This window comes from Peromyscus californicus, unplaced genomic scaffold (assembly GCF_007827085.1).
Source record: "Peromyscus californicus insignis strain IS unplaced genomic scaffold, ASM782708v3 Scaffold_23__1_contigs__length_62951481, whole genome shotgun sequence".
Classification (NCBI taxonomy): Eukaryota; Metazoa; Chordata; class Mammalia; order Rodentia; family Cricetidae; genus Peromyscus; species Peromyscus californicus.
This window is the reverse complement of record NW_026294534.1, coordinates 44,658,175-44,677,626: the sequence shown is the minus strand read 5'-3', so window position 1 is coordinate 44,677,626 and position 19,452 is coordinate 44,658,175. Positions and strand designations below refer to the sequence as shown.

The following is a 19,452-nucleotide window of genomic DNA, read 5'->3' as shown; positions in this document are numbered from 1 at the left end:
AATCTTATATTCACACCGTTCAACTCTGTTCTAAGTGGTGCACATATGGAGGAAAGGAGGTATTTTTAGACATTCTAATAATGGAATCAGTTTCACTCAAACAGTTTGTAAATATTAAAACCTCCTTCAAAAGCAATCTGGAAGCTAAATCTTACACAACTGCTTAGCAAAACATTTTTTTTTGCCTTCAGCCTTTTAGACTGAGTGTACAATATTAGATTTCTGGACATGAAATGTTGTTTATAAACTTTCCAAGTTTTGGATCTATTAGCTGTTGCTGTGAGCTTCTAGTGTTTTCTCAGCTTTATCTTTTGGATCAGCCATGGTATCTTGGGATTCTTTGCAGAGTTTAAGAGCATTCTCACTCTAATTTTCAGCTTTTTGTTAAATCACATATGTGGATATTCTAAACAACTGCTCAGCTTTAGCCCTAGTCCATCTATACTGATGGTAAAAAAAAAAAAAAAACCCACCCAAACATTTATTACAATGTGTTGAATTTTTATGGTCCACATAAAATTGCAAGCTTCTCCGGCAATGTATTATCTTTGTCTATGCTACTCTTGCTTTTCCATCAAAATTATTACATCTCCAGGGACAAATAAATTTTTTTGTCTCTGGGATACTTCTGGCTTTAATTTTTAGTTTAGTGGGGTTTTTTTTTATTGTTTTGTTTTGCCAATATATTTTAAGAAACACAAGATTTAGATTGATATTCAAGCTAATACATAACAGTCCTTGTATCGGGTTCAAACCTTTATAAAGCCTCAGATGGCTCACCAAATGAAGCTAAGATTTTATTTTCTAAAATAGCTAAAATAATTAATACATTCCCAGTGTATGAAATCTAACAATGATTTACCAAATGGATAGTAACTTACACATAATATGTTTTGTTTCATTTTTAGAAGAAATGAGTTGAAAAATGATTTGTATTTCAGATGAGTTACAAAGATAGAGAACATTGGATGAACATGGATCATGTTAGCCTGTAGGATTCAAAGAGGTTGACTATGATTTTCATGATTTTTCTCTTTAAACACCATTGAACTTGCTTTAAAAAAAAAAATAAAAACATCTTGCTGTTGTCAATTTGATTTTTTTCTCTCCCTCTCTTCCTTTTTCCATCAAAATTAAAAATGTAGGCCTTATCCAGTGTATCCAGAATGTAAATGAATGCACAGTGCCCATGATATCTGCTTTGAGTCTGCAGAGTACTCTTCACTTAAAAACGGAAGACAACTCACACATCTGTCATGAGAGAATTTTGGAAGTTGACATTTCATTTCCTAAAACCTGGAATATAATGTAAGATGGCAATGGACTGAACTTCACAACTAATAATACAATTTTCACTTTATTTTAAACATAGTTTGCATGTTATAAAAATACTGATCACAGTGAGCTTTACCAATTGTTATTGCTATAAAAATGAATGCAGGAACAATATTTTTAGTGGAAATAAATTATATAGTCATTCTTTTTTTTCTTTTTTTTAAATCACAAGAGAAAAACCTCAGCTGTCTGGTCACCGGTAGGAAACCATTCTTTGAAGAGGTCTTTTCAGATGAGCGCCTGTCCATTCCTGCAGCTAACCACATGGTTCAGGAAACACAGACTTGGGCCTCTGTCACTGTGGTCCCACAGAGTCTTTCTGTGCATAAACAGTTCTAACGTGGCAACAGTTTTTTCAAGACAGTAAAATGATGAACTGAAAACTGGTATATCTTAGTTCATATGTGGTCTTTTCCAATATGATGGGACACAGCGACATACTTCTTCACTAAATGACAGTCCCGGATCACAATGCTTCAGTCGATTTGGACATGGTCGTCTGTAACAACTAGAAAAACAGAGAGAAACACATGGTGAAGACCAAAGTAGAAAGTCATGATGCTAAAAATCAGCTTTTATGTTTTCTTAAGTTTAAACTGGGAAAAATTACTAATTTCATTATAAATGTGTTTCTGGGCTTATAAATGTTTAAGTGTGTGTTTACGTTTACGGAACTGTAGAGGAGTGGAAAAGCCTTTAAAAACATGTCTCTCTTGCGGACATAGCAATGGAAAGCTGGGCTATTGTAAGCATTAATTCTTTTGAAGTGCCTTCTGCTTTGTGGATGAAAGTAACATAAAACAGAAATTTTGAAAGTGAGTATTTAAGGTCTGCTGATTTCCTGTGATCACATAAGCCTGGCAATGTTCACACAAGTCTGGGATGTGCCTGGGACCCAGACTTCCAGGCAATTAAACCCAGCCATCTTGGCAGGACCATAGTCTTTAGCGAGCAGCCCCGTCCACACTCTTGTGTTTTTACTCCGCAGCTGGCTGGGTGATGGTGGATAACTCATCCTTCTCCACCTGTACTCCGGATGGTAGGGGGAAACATGAACAGTTAGGGGCCCTTCTCCATCCACACTAGACTTCTAATTGCTGGGAGTGGGTGAAAGGACAAGTTATTCATCATTTGACTTTTGGAAGTTCTGTTTGCTATAGTGAATTGACTCTAGCTTTGACGAATGTCATGGAAGAGGAATATGCCTCACTGTGTAATGGACCAGAAAGGAAAAGTAAGGGTGAACTAAAGAGACCCTTAAACAACTCAAATTTCACCTCATTTGATGTATAAAGGAAAGCACAGCCAATCATCTTTTAAAACATATTTAAAATTGTTAATTTTATCATTGACAATTTCATGTGCATATATAATGCCTCCAGATTACTCTCACTTTTTACTCTCTCTTATCTCCCTGCCACCCCTAGCAACTCCTTCTCTTCCCTACCAGCCCCTTTCACATATTCATGACTTTTATTTTGGTTTCTGAACTGTTCATTTTAATCATGGCCAGCTGAGTGATTCACTGGAGCCTGAGGGGGAAGAGGTCATGAGTAGGTATACAACTGACGGCAATGAGCCCTCTCCCTGAATTACCAGGAACAAATAATTCAGCCATAAGGGGTTGTGTTTAGCCTCTCCTCCATCCTTGACCCACATAGATCTATTCCTGCATAACCCAGATGTGAGCATCTATAACTACAGTTAGCTTATAATTGTGATGGCTGTGTCTTTCCTAGAAGAAGACAGTCTGCCACTCTTTGCTCTATCTTCCTAACTCTTACATTCTTTCAGTCCTTATTTCTGGAATGTTGTCTGAGCTTTAGAGGATGATGGTATAAAAGTCTTGTTAAGAACTTTAAAAATATTCATAACTACATAATGAATACAATTTCTTTAATAGAAAAGCATAAGGTTCTCAGTGGTCAATGACAGCTGATGATTAAGGCAGGAAAAAGAAAACACACACTGCCTTTCTTCATTGAAATATATATTAAGAGAAATGTGCATATGTATGTTACATATAATATGTATATATAACATATTATAATATATATTACAATTTTCTATTTTGCTCCATCCATTTGACACCACAACCTCGGGAATTATACACTTAGAAAAATGGGCATACTACAACTTGCAGTAAATGTAAAGACTTAGCCTAGTGATATAGTTCAGGGCTGGGAGTATTGCTCCATGGCCACTTGCCCAGGACACTCCAGCTTAAATCTTTGATACCAGAAAAGCAGGACAGAATCTTATGAAAGACTTGTTAAGCAAAGATATAAAGATATAAATATGATCTACTCAGCTAAAGTGACAGTTCTCCGTAGAAAATTATGATGTCCGGCTAGTTTATATACAGTCACAGAAAATTTAAATTTGGCAATATGTACTAGATTCATTGAAAAAAAGATTCAATGTGGAACATGGCTTAATCAGGTTTGCTGAAATGTAACAGCTGCATTCTTGTGGATATAATATTATATTTTGGAAATATATTTTGCTAAGTGGAATATGAATATGCAAGTAAAATTGGAAAATGTGTATTATTCAAAATGTTTTCTATAAAAAGTATTAATTTTCCTGTAAGGAAGTCTGCAACAACGCCGGAGAAAAAATACAGTCAATGAAATACCTGGATTTAGTGGTGCCCTATTTATTATTCAGTAACTATAAATGACAAATCTTCAGAATTATAAGTTAAAATGAGAATACAAACTCTTCAGATCAAAAGACCGGCTCTACTTACTGATGTATAAGATAAATGATAAACAGTTATGAGGATACAATATTAAAAATCAAAAGATAATGGCTTTTTTTAGACTTTGAAAGGGTACTGTCTGTCTGTATTTAAATAGTAGACAGAAGAAGATACTCAATGAAAGAGAAAAGTTAGTGAACAGCAGGACACTAGAACCTCATGTACTCTGAGTAGAGAACTAGAAAAATAGAAACATTAAGGACACTCTCAATAAGTAGTTCTCAACCTATGGTTCATGACCCCCATGGGGGGGGGGTTGAATGATCCTTTCCCAGGGGTCACATATCAGATATTTACATTATGATTCATAACAGTAGCAAAACTACAGTTACAATATAGCAATGAAAACAATTTCATGGTTGGGAGTCACCACAACAGGAGGAACTGAATTAAAGGGTTGCAGCATTAGGAAGGTTGAGAACCATGGGTCTAGATAAAATATAATGATCTTTACTGGATCCAGGAACTCAGAGGCTTAAACACAGTTTAACAGAGAGACCTCTGCCAGGCTAGAGTCCCTGCTGAGACTGGAGATGGAAGAGTGGAGAAAGCCATATGAAGTGGAGCAACTCTGACAAACAGCATGATGTGTTCTCAGCATCAAAGTAAGAGGACAATAAAACAAAAGAAATCTGCAATCTTCATGAACTGAGGGAGCAAGAAGACAGAGCTGAGGATTCCTGTGGGATGGTCTGTATGTCAAATGTGTTGCTGATTGGTCAACAAATAAATCACTGATTGGCCAGTGGCCAGGGAGGAAGTATAGGCGGGACTAACAGAGAGGAGAATTGAGAGTACAGGAAGGCGGAAGGAAGGCACTGCCAGCCACCACCATGACAAGCAGCATGTGAAGACGCTGGTAAGCCATGAGCCATGTGGCAAGGTATAGATTTATAGAAATAGATTAATTTAAGATGTAAGAATTAGATAGCTAGAAGCCTGAGCCATTAGGCCAACAGTTTAAATAATATAAGTGTCTGTGTGTTTATTTTATAAGTGGGCTGTCAGATTGCCAGGGTTTGGTGGGATCCAGAGAGAAAACTCTCCAGCTACAGAGGATACTGAGGTATCTTAAGCAAAGGTGTGGCTGCTGGACCAACATTGAAGGAATATGGCAAAACCATTGAAAACAAAGATCTAGATTAAACAGTAGTTGTCTTTTTTTTTCCTAAGACAAAAGAGATATAAATTCAGACATAAAAGTGGAAAGTCTTTGTGTCCATGAACCTCATTTATTTTTCTTGATGAAAAAGAGAACAAAACCATGCTGTAAAAAAATGACGAATGTTTGGGAGGCATCCAGGCAGTGGGACCAGATCTTGTGCTCATTGCATGAGTTGGCTGTTTGAAACCTGGGGCCTATGCAGGATTGTTTGGCTTGGCCTGGGAGGAGGGGACTAGACCTACCTGGACTGAGTCTACCAGGTTGACCTCAGTCTGTGGGGAAGGCTTTGCCCTGGAGGAGATGGGAATGGGGGGGGGGGGCATTGGGGGGAAGGTGAGGGGGACGGGAGGGGGGGAGAACAAGGGAATCCGTGACCGATATGTAGAACTGAATTGTATAGCAAAATAAATTAAAATAAATTAAAAAAAAAATGACGAATGGTGCAGGAAAGATGTCTCAGTGGTTTCAGTACTTGCTGCTGACACTGACTTGCAACTGCTTAACTCCAGTTCCAGGGATCCAGTGTCTTCTTTTGTCCTCTGTGGGCACCAGGAACACACATGGTGCACAGACATACAGACAGGCAAAACACCCATACAGGTAAAATAAAATAACATTTCAAAAAATGCATCTTGAGTAACTTCCAATGATTTCGTTTTTAATTTTTAATTATGTATTTATGTCTGTGTTTGTCTCTGGTTACATGCCATGTGGGTACAGGTGACCATAGATTCCAGAAGAAGGTGTTGGATCCCCTGGAGCTGGAGTTAAAGGCAGTTGTGAACTGAGTGAAGTGGGGGCTGGAAGCCATCAGGTTCTCTGACGGAGTACCATGTGTTCTCAACCACTGATTGGTCTCTCCAGTTGTTCAAGTGACTTTTAACAACATTTTAAATTATTGTCATAGTTAGCTTCATCAATCGACCTGACAGAAATCTAGAGGCATCTGAGAAGAGTGAACCTCAACTAAGGAACTGACTAGCCTATGCCCATGTCTATGAGACATTTTCTGAAATGCTAACTGATGTAGGACCAGCTCACTGTGGATGGTACCATCCCTAGACAGGCAGGCTTTGGCCCTGCAAGGAAGTCTGGGAGCAAGCCAATATAAAGTGTTCCTCCAGGTTTCCTTCAATTCCTCCAGCTTCTGCCTTGACTTCCCTCAGTGATAGACTGTTACCTGGAAGTCAAATAAGCCCTTTTTCCCTAGTTGCTTTTCGGTATGTATTTTATCATACCAACAGAAAGCAAGTTAGAACATCTATCTAGTTCTCATTAAGCATTTAGTACAAATATGTCATTTTCTGATAAAATTCTGCAGGAAATGGTGCTGTGCTTTATTTTTAAGCATTAAAATGATGCACCGGAAGCATGTGGTCCTAAATTATACCTGGAAGTATAATTTCTGGAGGCATCAGACCTGGACTCCTGAATGCAGTTCTAAAATAATATATACATTCTCTAGGAGAACTTATATAGGACCCTGCTACATCAGTCTCTAGGACAAAGATTTAATTTTGAATATAACCTAGGCTTGTTTTTGTGCCTTTTGTGTTCTAGGGTTGCTTTTGGGGTTAATGAAGTCTCAAAGACCAAATGTGCTCATGTAATCCTGAAATCCTCAAGTTCATGATACCAAAGCGGGAGTGTGCTACATTCTAAGTTAGCCTGGCTATATAGCAAAAGAAGCTAAAAATCTCACAAAAGTCTAGTGTCAAGAAAGAATAGCATTGATTTAAATGACTGTGTTTCTTTCTCAAATAATTTAATGCCTTCATTCTAATAAGCAGCTGCTAGTGTGGGTTGAGAAAAAGGCTCCTGGTTGAGAACATTGCATTTTCTAGAAGGGAATTAGCGCTGTTTTTGTAGACTTCTTACCTGCATGTTTGATGGTGGAATTTCTTCCCTTTTAGGAAGCACTTCTGTGTGTTTTCTGTACATTCACAGGCACATTTTCCGGGATTCAGGGGTTGGTTTCTAGGACAGGTTCTTTTACATACACACTGGCATGTGTTTTCATCAAATTCTCTGTTGGCTCCACATGAGGTGGGCAAAAGTTTGTTTTTACAGACACACTGGCACGAGTTTCTGTCTAGTTCTTTGTGGGGTCCACAGCTGGATGGCCGAAGCCCGCCTTTGCAGACACACTGACAGGTATCTTCGTCCAGCTCCTTGTTGGGTCCACAGACATCATGGAATCCATTGGTTGTATCTAGGAAAACACAATACATATTCACTGGACCTTACTTGGTTCAGGATGTGACATAACATACACGCATTCATAACATCCTTCCTTTTAGTTTTTCAGTAAAGGAATGTATGTAAACATGTCTTTACATAGAAGTTAAAGGTAAGAGCAAAGGAAGCAGCTGATATCCTACTTTATACTCATTTCAATGAGTGATGAGCAGAATATTGTGATAATTTAATATGAAAATATGATAATCAAAATCCAGATAAGATATAGACAGAAGTGTTTTTTCACTTACCATCCTCAGCATTTGAATAATAGATAAAATCCTGCTGAGCCAAGCATCGGCACATGTGGTGATTCCATACATAGTTGGCTGGACAAGTTTTGTTGGCTGCTTGACACCTTTGAGGAAACAAATTAAACAGGAGCTAAACGACAGTGTAACTGGCATACAGAAGTATAATTCTTTGCATGTGCATGTTACAAAACATGCTTACAGGAAAGCTTGAAAATACGTCAGAACAGAGGAGATGAACCATTAATGTCTCCTCTCAAACTATCCCCACCTCATCTGCCGCCAGCTTTTAATCTGAGTTATAAGTTATAAGGTCAAAAAGGACTCCCGATTTACCCTTTTTAAAGGCAAGCAGGTTTCTTTGTATAATGATACATTGTTTTAACTTACTAAGAAATGCAATGATGCCTTCTATATTACCCTGTAATTTCCTTTACCAAATAAAATATACATTTCAGGCAACTCCAGAGGTCATTTGATAGTTTTTCTCTACATAACTTTTAGTGGCTGTATAAAATTTCATGAAAAGTTGTGATATGTTTTATTTCTTATAATAACAATTTAAATGGCTTTTGCCTTGCAAATCCTACTTCAGTTATGGTGACATTCACATACAAACACATTTACTGTCTTATTTCTGAAACATAGAACCCATAGCTCTAATATCTCTTGATCAAGCATAATTTCCACTTTCCATTCCACCAAAAATATCCAAGAGCATGTTTTCTTGTATTTTTTCTTTCCTTCTTTTCTTTCTTCTTACCCTCTTTTCCTTCCTTCCTCCCTACCTCCTTTCAACAGTCACGATTTGTTTTAGAAAAAAAAAAAAAAAAAACAATGGAACAAATGGTCTTCCGTCAAGGACTTAAATTACTCCTTGGATGTTCCAACTATCTTGCCTTTGACTAACAAGAGCCCATTCGTATTGATGACCACAACATTGGGCACTTTAGTGTGACAGGCCTCAGCTATTCACTGACTCTACCTAGAGTGAACCATTTTTCACAGAGCCACAGTATTGCATATCATCATCATCGTCACCATCATAATCATCATCATCACTACTACTTTAGAAAATGACATTTAGAAACTATCACTTGGGATCTGTGCCATTAGATTGAATTTCTTCTAGATCTTCTGAGTCAAATGCAGATGTATTCTGCAGACTGTTTTCCTGGTTAATGTCTATTCAGGAGGCTCCTTGGCTTTTCACATTCTAACTTAGAGAGCATATATTGATCTTTACTACTTGACTTGTCAACAGACATTGGTGTAGACAACAAAGGCAAAGATTTACTTAGATATCATACATCATTCATTTTTAAGCAATATTATAAACAACGATATGTGGTGTGCTAAGAATGCTGAATGAATTCCAAAATGTTACAACACAGAAATAATCTGTGGAAATCCTAAAAAGTACACTGAAGGCAAACAAATAGGCCATGTGCTTTGGATGTTGCTAAGAAAAGTTACATAGACTACTCAATGAGATAAAATACTCTCTTTCAATGACAGCCTAAGAACTACTGTGAAACTATACAAAGATTTTGTTTTGGGTTTTATTTTGCAGAAAAAGCAACTCTGAATTGTGTTTGTTTGGAAGCAGGCCCTCACTATGTAGTGTAAGTTGACTTTGGATTTGTGATCCTTGGCCTCTCCCGTGCTGGGATTACAGACACATATCTCTAGGTCTGTCTTCTAAATCTGTGCATGTTATAACCATGTCTACTGTCATTCTGAACATCACCTCTGATGGTTTAATCAATGTTTTCCTTTCCAGCAGTTTACAGGAATTCTAAGGAATGGTCTATTCATTATTTTCAATATGCAGCTTGTCTAAAACACCCCGTATTTTTCAACCACACCATCACCTTTGGCAAATGGCACTGACTAATTTGATTTGGTTCACTCTTCCTTTCTTTACTTCTCCCAAGGGTCATGGCTGCTTTAGGGTCGTGAGAGAGTCTATTACGGGGCACTTCTTGATTTAGTTTAAGTTTGACTTTTTCTCCCTGTGTTATTTGCTATGTCATGGCAACTACAGCCTCTCGCAGAGCATGAAAACAGTCCAGGTGATAACCTAGAAGCAAGTATATGTTAATGGCAGCAATAACAGATGCTATTAAAATAGATTGTTTTGTACAAACACTATAATTTACGGTAATTCATTAGAAATAAGCTATGCTTCAGAGTTAACTACAATTCGCTGTATGTTTTTTTTTCATTTAAAATAAAATTAAACATGCTTGCCACATATATTTTTGGGAATAAGCAAGTGATCTTATGCAAGATAAGCATGTATGTAGTTTTAGGCAAAAGGAACATCAACTATTTCCAGAACCAACATAGGATAGCTAGGACTTTCAGTACACATATTTCACTTCATACTAACGAATTCCAGTGAAATATTTGGTCTCCAACAATCTTTATACAAATAGTTGCTTGTTTTATCCTGGGTATGCTATATGCCTTTTGGTTTTAATCTTAAAGATGTAACATCTTTATTTACTTGTGTGATAATGAATTAAGACTATGAGAAATGTACGTTCATTCTGGTCCATATCCCCAGTGTGCTATTACTTCTCTTACTATTTTTGTTTATATATTTCAGTCTTTCTTCTTGGAAGACAACCAAAAGCAAAAGTCAACAACAAGGCAACATGTTTAAACTTTGTTTGTCCACTTAGTATTTGCTGGAACATGTCATACTATCCTAAAAAATTCAGCTAATCCTAAGGGAAAATCTCTGTCCACTGCATTATTTTGTCATTGTGGTGGTTTGAAGGAGGGGTTCCCCATAAGTCCCAGATATCTGGATACTTGGTCTTCATTTGACAGATGTTTGGGGAAGATGTTTTTGGCTTGCTAGAGGAAATGTCATTGGGGGCAGATACTGAAGTTTCAAAAGACCGATGCCATTTTGAGTTAGCTTTCCGATTCATGCATGTGGGTCAAGATCTTAGCTACTGCTCCAGAACCATGCTTCCATGATCTCCCATGAAGATGGTAATGGACTGTTATCCCTTTGGCACCATAAACCCTTAAATAAATTCTTTTTTTTTAAACTGTTGTCTTGGTTATTTTATCACAGCAATAGAAAGTAACTAATACAGTTATTATTTTATTTTATAATTTGGTCATGAATGTGTATTGTCCATGATAATTTTAAACAGTATTTATCAGTTTTCCAAACCAATAGTAATAATTTAGTATGTAAGTTCTAGCCAAACTTTAGTATCCTACCATGAAATAATCTTTATTATCCTTCTATATATAGTGATAGCACATATTGGTTATAGGTGGACACATATTGCTATGATGGCTGTAGAAATCACTTCTTTTTCATTTTGCCAATATGTAATTTATCCTACATTTGTTTGATGTAGTATGTTTCTAGCTGTTGGTTACAGCTGGAACATGGAACATGAAATTAATTGAAGAGTCAAAATGTACATTTTAAGCCCAATGAGATGACATATGACACTACTTCCAGCACCCAAGATCCTAAGGAAGATGCATCAAGAGTTCCAGGCCATCGTCTTGGGCTATATAATAAGTTTGAGGCTAGTCTGTCCTATGTGAGAAAGCTTCTCAAAAAAAAAAAATCCAAATAAAGGCAAGGCCATATAGTCCCAAATGAAATGGCAGAGTGATGCAGTAAAAATGAATTTCAACAGTTTTTTTTTCAGTTACACACAGATACAAATATGCATTAATATGTTCATACAAAGTCTCAGACACAGGTCCCCTCTCCCACCTGTGGTATGTATATATTTGGTTGCAGTGATCTTTTTTTTTTTTTCAGTCTAAATTTTTGACAAAACAAAGATCTAAGCTATTTAAATGGCAGAGTTACAGGAGTCCTCTCAGCTTCTAGCCCTCAGTTATTGGAGCAATAAGGATCTCCCCTTTTAGGGGAGCTTGGGAGGATTTATGCCTTTGTTCTGTCCACCCAGGCAGGTCTCCACGTTTAGTAAGCAGGAAAAGAAAACAAATTTCTTTCTTCTACACAGAGTTTTCATTTTTTTATGGTACAGCATTCTCAAAACTGTAAATTTAAATATATGAACTTTATGTGTAGACACAATTGCAGAGATTTACTTTGGGAACGTTATACAAACATCCAGATATGTATTTTCCTATGTAGTAAATGCAAAGTTCACATGATCTGGCTGTAGCACCTCTTTTTCTTTTTCGTGCTCATGTGGAACAAAAATAGAAGCTTTGGCCAACACTTTCCATTATGTTATACCTGCAACATGCTTGACAACACACACTTCAGAGCAGTTAGTAATGGCTTGCTTAAAGGGAACTAACTGTTTTGGATTCTAATCATCTTGAAACACAATTTAAATTTCTAAAATATATGAGACGTTTCACACAAATAAGAAAATATTACTAATCATAAACATACTAATGTTGAAACCTGAAATTATGCTGGATATTATTGAATTAAAGAAGCCAGTATTTGGGTAAATATATTTATATAACTGTTAAATGACACTCCCTCCTTCATATGCAAGAAGCAAAATCTTAGGATTTATAGCATACTATTCTAAAAATGAGGTGGAAACAAAATTTTTAAATGTTACTATATTGTAATGAAAGGAAGTAGTGTCAGAATAGATAGAAGGATTAGCACAATGTGCTTATAGGCTTTATTTTTCAATCTTCAAGGCATTTTCATGACATTGAAATTGATATTCAAAAGTAATGAATGATTAACATGCATATATACATTTTTATAAATAAGATATTTCATGTGCTACATTTACAAAGCATATTACTTGAAGCATACGCTTTCTGCAAGGCATAGAATATTTTTTCATGTAGATTTATGTTGGGAACCATGTAAGCAAATAAAAGTTTCTTACTTTCCCCTTTAAACAGAATTTGTAACTTTTATGAAGGATGAAGTTGCTTTTATAAGAATTATTTCATTATTTGAAAACTTCCTTGACAAATTTGCTAGCAATTGATTTTGCTGTTTGAAATAAGTGGTCATGAATTCAAGGCTCTATACATTTCTCAATGGGAAAAAAATGATGTGTTCAATGATAAAGTCAATTTTATTAGTCCATTACATCTCTGAAAATTTAGAAAGCATTCAGGGTAGAGTAATTCTAAATGTTGGGTAATGATTAGTAGCTCCTACACTTTGAATATTTTGGCATGCTACTTCATGCTTGCTATATTTGTGACTCATTTGTTCTACATTTTGGCACTGGGATTTTATATACTTAGAGATCCTTGACTTGCCAAATCAACATGAAATGAACTAAAACACACTACTACTTCTATTTGGCATTTGACAGAAATGAACTGAGATGTTATGATTCTTTCAAAGAACTACAATCTTTATATAATTTACTTTATAAATTAATCACCTTAATTTATTTGGAGTTTTATAGCACAATTGACAAAATTTTATATTGTTTAGCTACAAAATGATGTTTTAATATGAGTATAAGCCTAACCCTACATATGCCAAAAAAGTAATTAAAGGGAATCCTAGCTACATTAACAATTTTGGTAAATATCAAGCTAAAGATTTGCTTGCTTAAATGTCAACTGTCGATGTCACTTCAATTGATGAACTTCAATTCTATATATCCAGACATTTTTTCAAAGATTGTTGTCTGAGTATCAAATGGAAGGACAGCTGAATTCTGGTGATGTAAAGGCTATAGAATTCTGGATAAAATCCTCCACTAGCTTCATTCCATTTTTTTTAACTTAACTTCATTATTCAAGTCTCATGAATACACTTTTATGCTTATATAGACATTTATTCAGTTACAGCTCTTCTATACTGCTTAACAATGAATAAAAATTAGTAAAGCTTCTGGAGGCATAGCTGAATGGTAGAGTGTTTGTTACTACATGTGTGTCTGTTACTATATATTTTTACTATAGTTCAGTTCCCACACACAAACACACTCATACCACATGTATATAAAGTGGTTGTGGGATATTTGTACACTATGTGAAGGTGTAGTGCTGTGATTGGTATAATAAAAAGTTGAACAGCCAATGGCTAGGCAGGAGCTAGAGGGTGGGACTTCTGGGCAGAGAGAGAGGAAGTAGGAGGAGATAATTGAGGCACCAGAGAGAAGCAGAATGATTCAGACACACAGAATGGGAAAGAAAGGTAAAAGGCCACAAGTCAAAACATAGATTTATATAAATGGATTAATTGAAGTTATAGGAGCTTGTGGGACAAGCCTAAGCTAAAGCCAAGCTTTCATAACTAGTAATTAGTCTCCATGTCATTATCTGGGATCTGGCTGGGATAGAGAAGGACTTGATGCACAAAGTGGCCTTGTGTTTAATGATGTCATGAAACTTCTTTCATCCAATATAGCAAGAAATGTATCTTAAGATTTGGAAGTTTAAAACATAAAGGCCTATAGTCAATATTCCTACATCTAAACAATGTGCATATGCTTATTTGTCTTGAATAGAATTTTGTTGATCCCCATGAGTTGTTGCCTTGTCTGTGATGTTGCTTGCCTGTGTTCTGTTAGTCTGCTGACTGGAAGAAGAGTGGATGGAGGCAGGCTTTGTCCAGTTCTCAATGAAAAAGATGGTGCGTAAGTCTAACGGATGCATTTCATAAATTTGACAAGCATTATTTGAAAGAATAAGAAAGTATTTCATTAGTTTAAAAAGTGAATTGAAAACATCAAATACCTTTTCTTTTTATATAGTTCCAAACAACTGTTGTAAAGCATTACTGTGTCACAAAAGGCTGCCCACCACTGGATATGAAGCAATCATGCTGTATGGTCACTGACTGGTTAACTGGGCACAGAGTACTGGCATTTAAAACTGTATGATTAGGAGAGGAGGGATCCAGGTGAACAAGGTATGCGGAGCAGGTATCAAAACCTCTGCTTTATTTATTTTTACAGAGGTTTTAATAGGACGGAACAATAAAAATTACTACATCAGTTTGTCAGATTTTATTTCCTCATTGAATTTAAGTGAATTAAATTAAGCCAGAGAATGCATAAAGTTATGTAATCAGAAATGCAGTTAAAAAGTATCCATCAATGTCTCTGGACTTAGTACCCTGTCACAACCATACTTCACTAGCAGGAAACTAAAACCCAAACCAAATGACAATTACATGACCTCAAAATAACTCCCTGTTGTCAGGAGTACCAGGGAAGGAGATATGAATAGGTGTAACATGGGATTTCAAGGGCAATGGAATTCTTCTGTGTAATAATATGATGGTGGATACATGACATTAGTCATTGGCCCAATTATAGAATGTACTACAAGGAGAACTCTCATGTAGCCTGTGGAATTTTATTAATTATACTACTAGCTCATCGATGAAAACAAATATACCCCATCTTCTTTGTATCTTTCCCTTCACAAGAACTGACATAGTCTATCAACCAGGTTAAAATAATAATTATTTTCCATTTTGTGAGCATTAAAACACATAAAATGTTTTGGTTATACTGAAATTTGTTTCGCCATTTTTCAGTACACAAAACTTTCTACTCTCCTCAACACCTTAAAAAAATAAGAAAGAAAGAAGACTCCTTAGGCTGGTGTTTAATGGTTTAAAAGCATAGCGTAGAATTTTGAATTTATCACTCTAATTTTGCTGTCGGCTGGGAAAAATCACAGGCATGGTGTCAATGAAGAAGAAGAACTGGCAGAATACTCTGTTATTTACACTTTGTTGTTTCTTCTCCTAGTGAAGCTGCCAGCCTCAGAAATGCTGTGATGTCAAAGGCAATCTTCGATAAACCAGACCATGCGGCTACTACATAATATCTTGTTAGAAAAAAATAATGCCGCAGGGTTTAAACAATGCTTCTCTTGACTGAATTTTACTGGTACGTTCATTCATGCCAAGAACTCCTAAATGAGCATGTTAGAATATATACACATATATTCTATATCTGTATCAATAAACATATGCATATATTCATACATAATCTATATTTGTATATATATGTAAACATATGTATATATTCTGTATCTCTCTATATAAACACATGTATATATATGCATACATATATATTTTGTATATGTATAGAGAGAATATTGTAGAAAATGATGAGCAGACATATACTTTAAGATTTCAAAAAATAATGATGTATGTCCATACAGATTTTAAACTTGCAAAGAGGGTATTTCTAGAACATCCTAAAATGCCTTCTTATGAATGCTGAGAAAAAAATTCTTTCTGATGAGATAATTTAAGGTTATGTTTCAATTTATGTCTTAATTTAATGCGAGTATTCTATATCTACTCTTTTATAAATGTTAGTAAATTATTTTTATGCTCATCTCTTTATATTTAAAGAACAAGACTAATGTATGATCTTCAAACTTAAAGGGAAAACTGGGTAATTAAAGCTGGAAAAAGAAAATGTCATGACTTTTGAACCTTTAAGCAATGGGACTGAGGATCTATTACAGATTAATGGACTAAAAACATTGAGTTCTCAAGTCTTAAATAAGAAGGTGCCTGGGCTATGTATCTTCTGTCCTCCTCAGCAAAGATAAGAGTCCTTACAATAATGAAACTCTCCCCTTAAATCCCAATAAATGTAACTTCTTACTATCAAGTACATTTTATTTAGTATTTTAGTGCCAACATTTTATAACAATTCAGTAAACAAATCAAAGATGAATTATAATCTGAGCTAGAATTTTCTATTTTACAACCCCCTTTATCTTTCTTTTCAAGTTGACACTACTTCAAAGACTGACATCGTATCATAATTGGCTTCAAATAATAATTTGCAGCCATTTTATGATGCATTAAATACAGTTTAAGATGCTTTTACCACGTTGAACCTTTTCATGTCACTTATCTATCTTTAAACTTCCTATTCTAGCCTCATATTTTTACAAAAACATGAGGATTCCTAGGCTGATGTTCACTACTTCGAACTCACAGCCTTAGTCTTTTCATTATTTAATACCATACTGATTTAATGGACAAATATCTAATTAAATCATCCTTACCATTGCCACTAGACTGTTCAATTTCCTTACATTTTCATTGGACACAGCAGACATCAACCAATTAACCAATAAATTCACCACTAGTAGCTTTAAGATACCTGTCAGACAGTGGTGGCTCACACCTTTAATGCCAGCACTTAGGAAGCAGAGGTAGGCAGATCTCTGTGAGTACAAGGCTAGCCTGGTCTACACTGTAAGTTCCAGGACAAAGCTACAGAGAGAAACCATATCTCAAAAGATACTTATGTCTTTACATAATATAACGTTCTCATTCTGTGTGTGTGTGTGTGTGTGTGTGTGTGTGTATGTGTGTGTGTGTGTATTCCTTCTATGTTTACACCCTTCTATTTCTATTTTGTAGCACATTGATTTGCCTGTCATATTTGTCATGGAAACATAATCACTTATCAGTTTAATAGAATATAGTACCCGCGAAATAAACCAACTTGATGTACATGTAATAACATGGTTACATCTCTAAAGCATAATGTCCAGAGCAAAAAGCAATGCTGCCATCTTAACACAGAAGCAGTGCTGACTGTGGAATTTGGATGAGACAAATGCAGTGGAAAACCTTCATCTGAGCGCTAAGAAATGGATGTGGCCTTAGAAAGGAAAAAAAGAAAGAGAACTTACTTCAAGCTAAAAATCATAATAGAAACAAGACACAGCACAGGAAATGACCTTGTGACCAGGGAATCAGATTTTGTAAAACACAGACATGGAGAATAATGCCAAGTAAGATGACAAAGAAAAATGATGGTGAGAAATTTGTGCTCAATTCTTTAAGCAACAGAAGGCATCATTCTTGTTTGGACAGATCAAATGATGTCTTTTGAAGCTTGCTTACGACAGTGGACAGGAATGGGGGGAAAGACCTGGTACCAAGAGACGGACTTGATGCTGATATGCTAAATCCGACATCCACACAGAATAAAGTGGATGAATATAAGTGAGGAGAACTGAATGTAAGTTGGAAGAGGTATCTCCCCCTCCTCTCAAATCAAGAATAATACTTGTGTGGGATAAAAGAAGCAATAATTGGGGATAACTGCAATTTCAAAGACTCGAAAGAATATGAGAACTTTGTGCTTTGACAAACAGAGAAATAGAATGGACTGAACTAGTCTTTAGGTTTAGCATATAGCTAATATAATTGTATGGAAATAAAAGTTACATGTAGAAAATTATTGACAAGCAAGAATATGATCAGATCTTCAAATAAAATTTTTGGGAACCATGAACACAAAGATGATACCTAAAGTTCTCAGAATGGATGCTTTGCCCGAGGAAATAAGGTCTAGAAATTGACCAGCTCTCTGAGGGCTGCATGAATGAGATGACAGGGAGGACCTGCTCTTCAGAGATAACTGTGAGATTTTTTCTTCTTCAAGCCAAGGAGGACAGATTTGTGTTAATATCAGGCTATAACTGAGTTCCCCTAAAATGTTCCAAAGAGAGTCACTTATCTGACAGCTTAAGTTGAGCATCATGAAGAAATCCCATGGGAAGACCACTGTTAGTGCAGTACATTTTGTGTTGAAGCCCCAAAGGTGAGTGTGTTTTTTAATATTTTGTACTACATATTGTCCATCTACTTATGCTGTTATAATAAGTGCTGGAATTATGTATGATACTACTACATAGGAATAAAAAAGAACACTGAGCTCCATCTCTGTCTGGGGGTTCAAAGTTCCTAGGACCCAAATGACAATAAAAATTATTCCAATATAACTTATTCACAGTGTCCAAATTGATGCTCTGCCCTTCCCTTTGAAAAATGGTACTCTCTGCTATAATAAAAGAATGACAGGAGAACAACTTGAATGTTAAATGACATTTTTAATGTTATTTCAAGTTATTTATATGAAGAGAAAATTCAAGTAATTAAATATGATTTCAATAGTCAATCTTTGCTGAAACAAGAAATAGAAAGCTATATTTCAACTGTATTTTACTGTATCATCGTAATATGTATGGCTGATATTTGTTTTAAACTTAAATCACTAAGGCTTAAATTTTTAAGCTTTAGCATAATTTCTAAGTGAGTACTCAACTTCACAGATGTTAAATCAATGTGGCTACTTCATTACTTGTATGAACAGTGGTGGGATGTGCACCATTCTATAGAATGTCCTTTTATATGGTGAACTACCCTGCTTATTCAATGGGTAGTCAGTATAATTCTACTATTATTGCATAATATTTTATGTTTTGTATTTGATGAGAAATATAACCATCTTTATAAAATTTCCTTTGATAAACTTGTGTTTATTTGAAGATAATTTTAAGTTAGGAGAAGATGTAGAAAAGAACAGACTTAATTCATACTCACTGTGATAATGTTGCTGGCAGAGAACGTCTAATAATTGAATGAACTTGTCTGTAAACGTCCAGTTTAGACATGCATCGGCAGGAAGTATGATTGGCAAAACTGATTGTGACTGGTTTGGGGCCTTGAGAGAGAGGCACTGTAATTTCAAACAACTACAAAGGGACAAAAAGAAGAAAAATATTATATAGATGCTACCGAGGACTTCTATGCTAAATGTTGGAGTCCAAAAGAGTGCATGAGATTAGCTTGTTATGACTTGGTTTTGCGTAACATAGGCAGAGCATTAGTGCTTTTCAAATGATAAACAATAAAAAGTGGTTTGCTCCTAAATAGTACCTTCCATCAGAATAATAAATATTTC

General features: G+C 35.6%; 1 protein-coding gene across 1 annotated transcript in view; it reads right to left on the bottom strand.

Annotated features, from left to right (window-relative positions):
* Nucleotides 1-1,338: 1,338 nt before the first annotated feature.
* Nucleotides 1,339-19,452, bottom strand: part of Vegfc (vascular endothelial growth factor C) — a 103,254-nt gene continuing 85,140 nt past the window's right edge. The window contains exons 4-7 of the mRNA XM_052752289.1: nt 19,092-19,243; nt 7,754-7,860; nt 7,143-7,476; nt 1,339-1,843 (exon numbers count right to left, since the gene is read on the bottom strand). Of these exons, the coding sequence (XP_052608249.1) occupies nt 1,729-1,843; nt 7,143-7,476; nt 7,754-7,860; nt 19,092-19,243 (708 nt within the window). The 3' untranslated portion in view covers nt 1,339-1,728. The remainder of the gene's footprint in view (nt 1,844-7,142; nt 7,477-7,753; nt 7,861-19,091; nt 19,244-19,452) is intronic.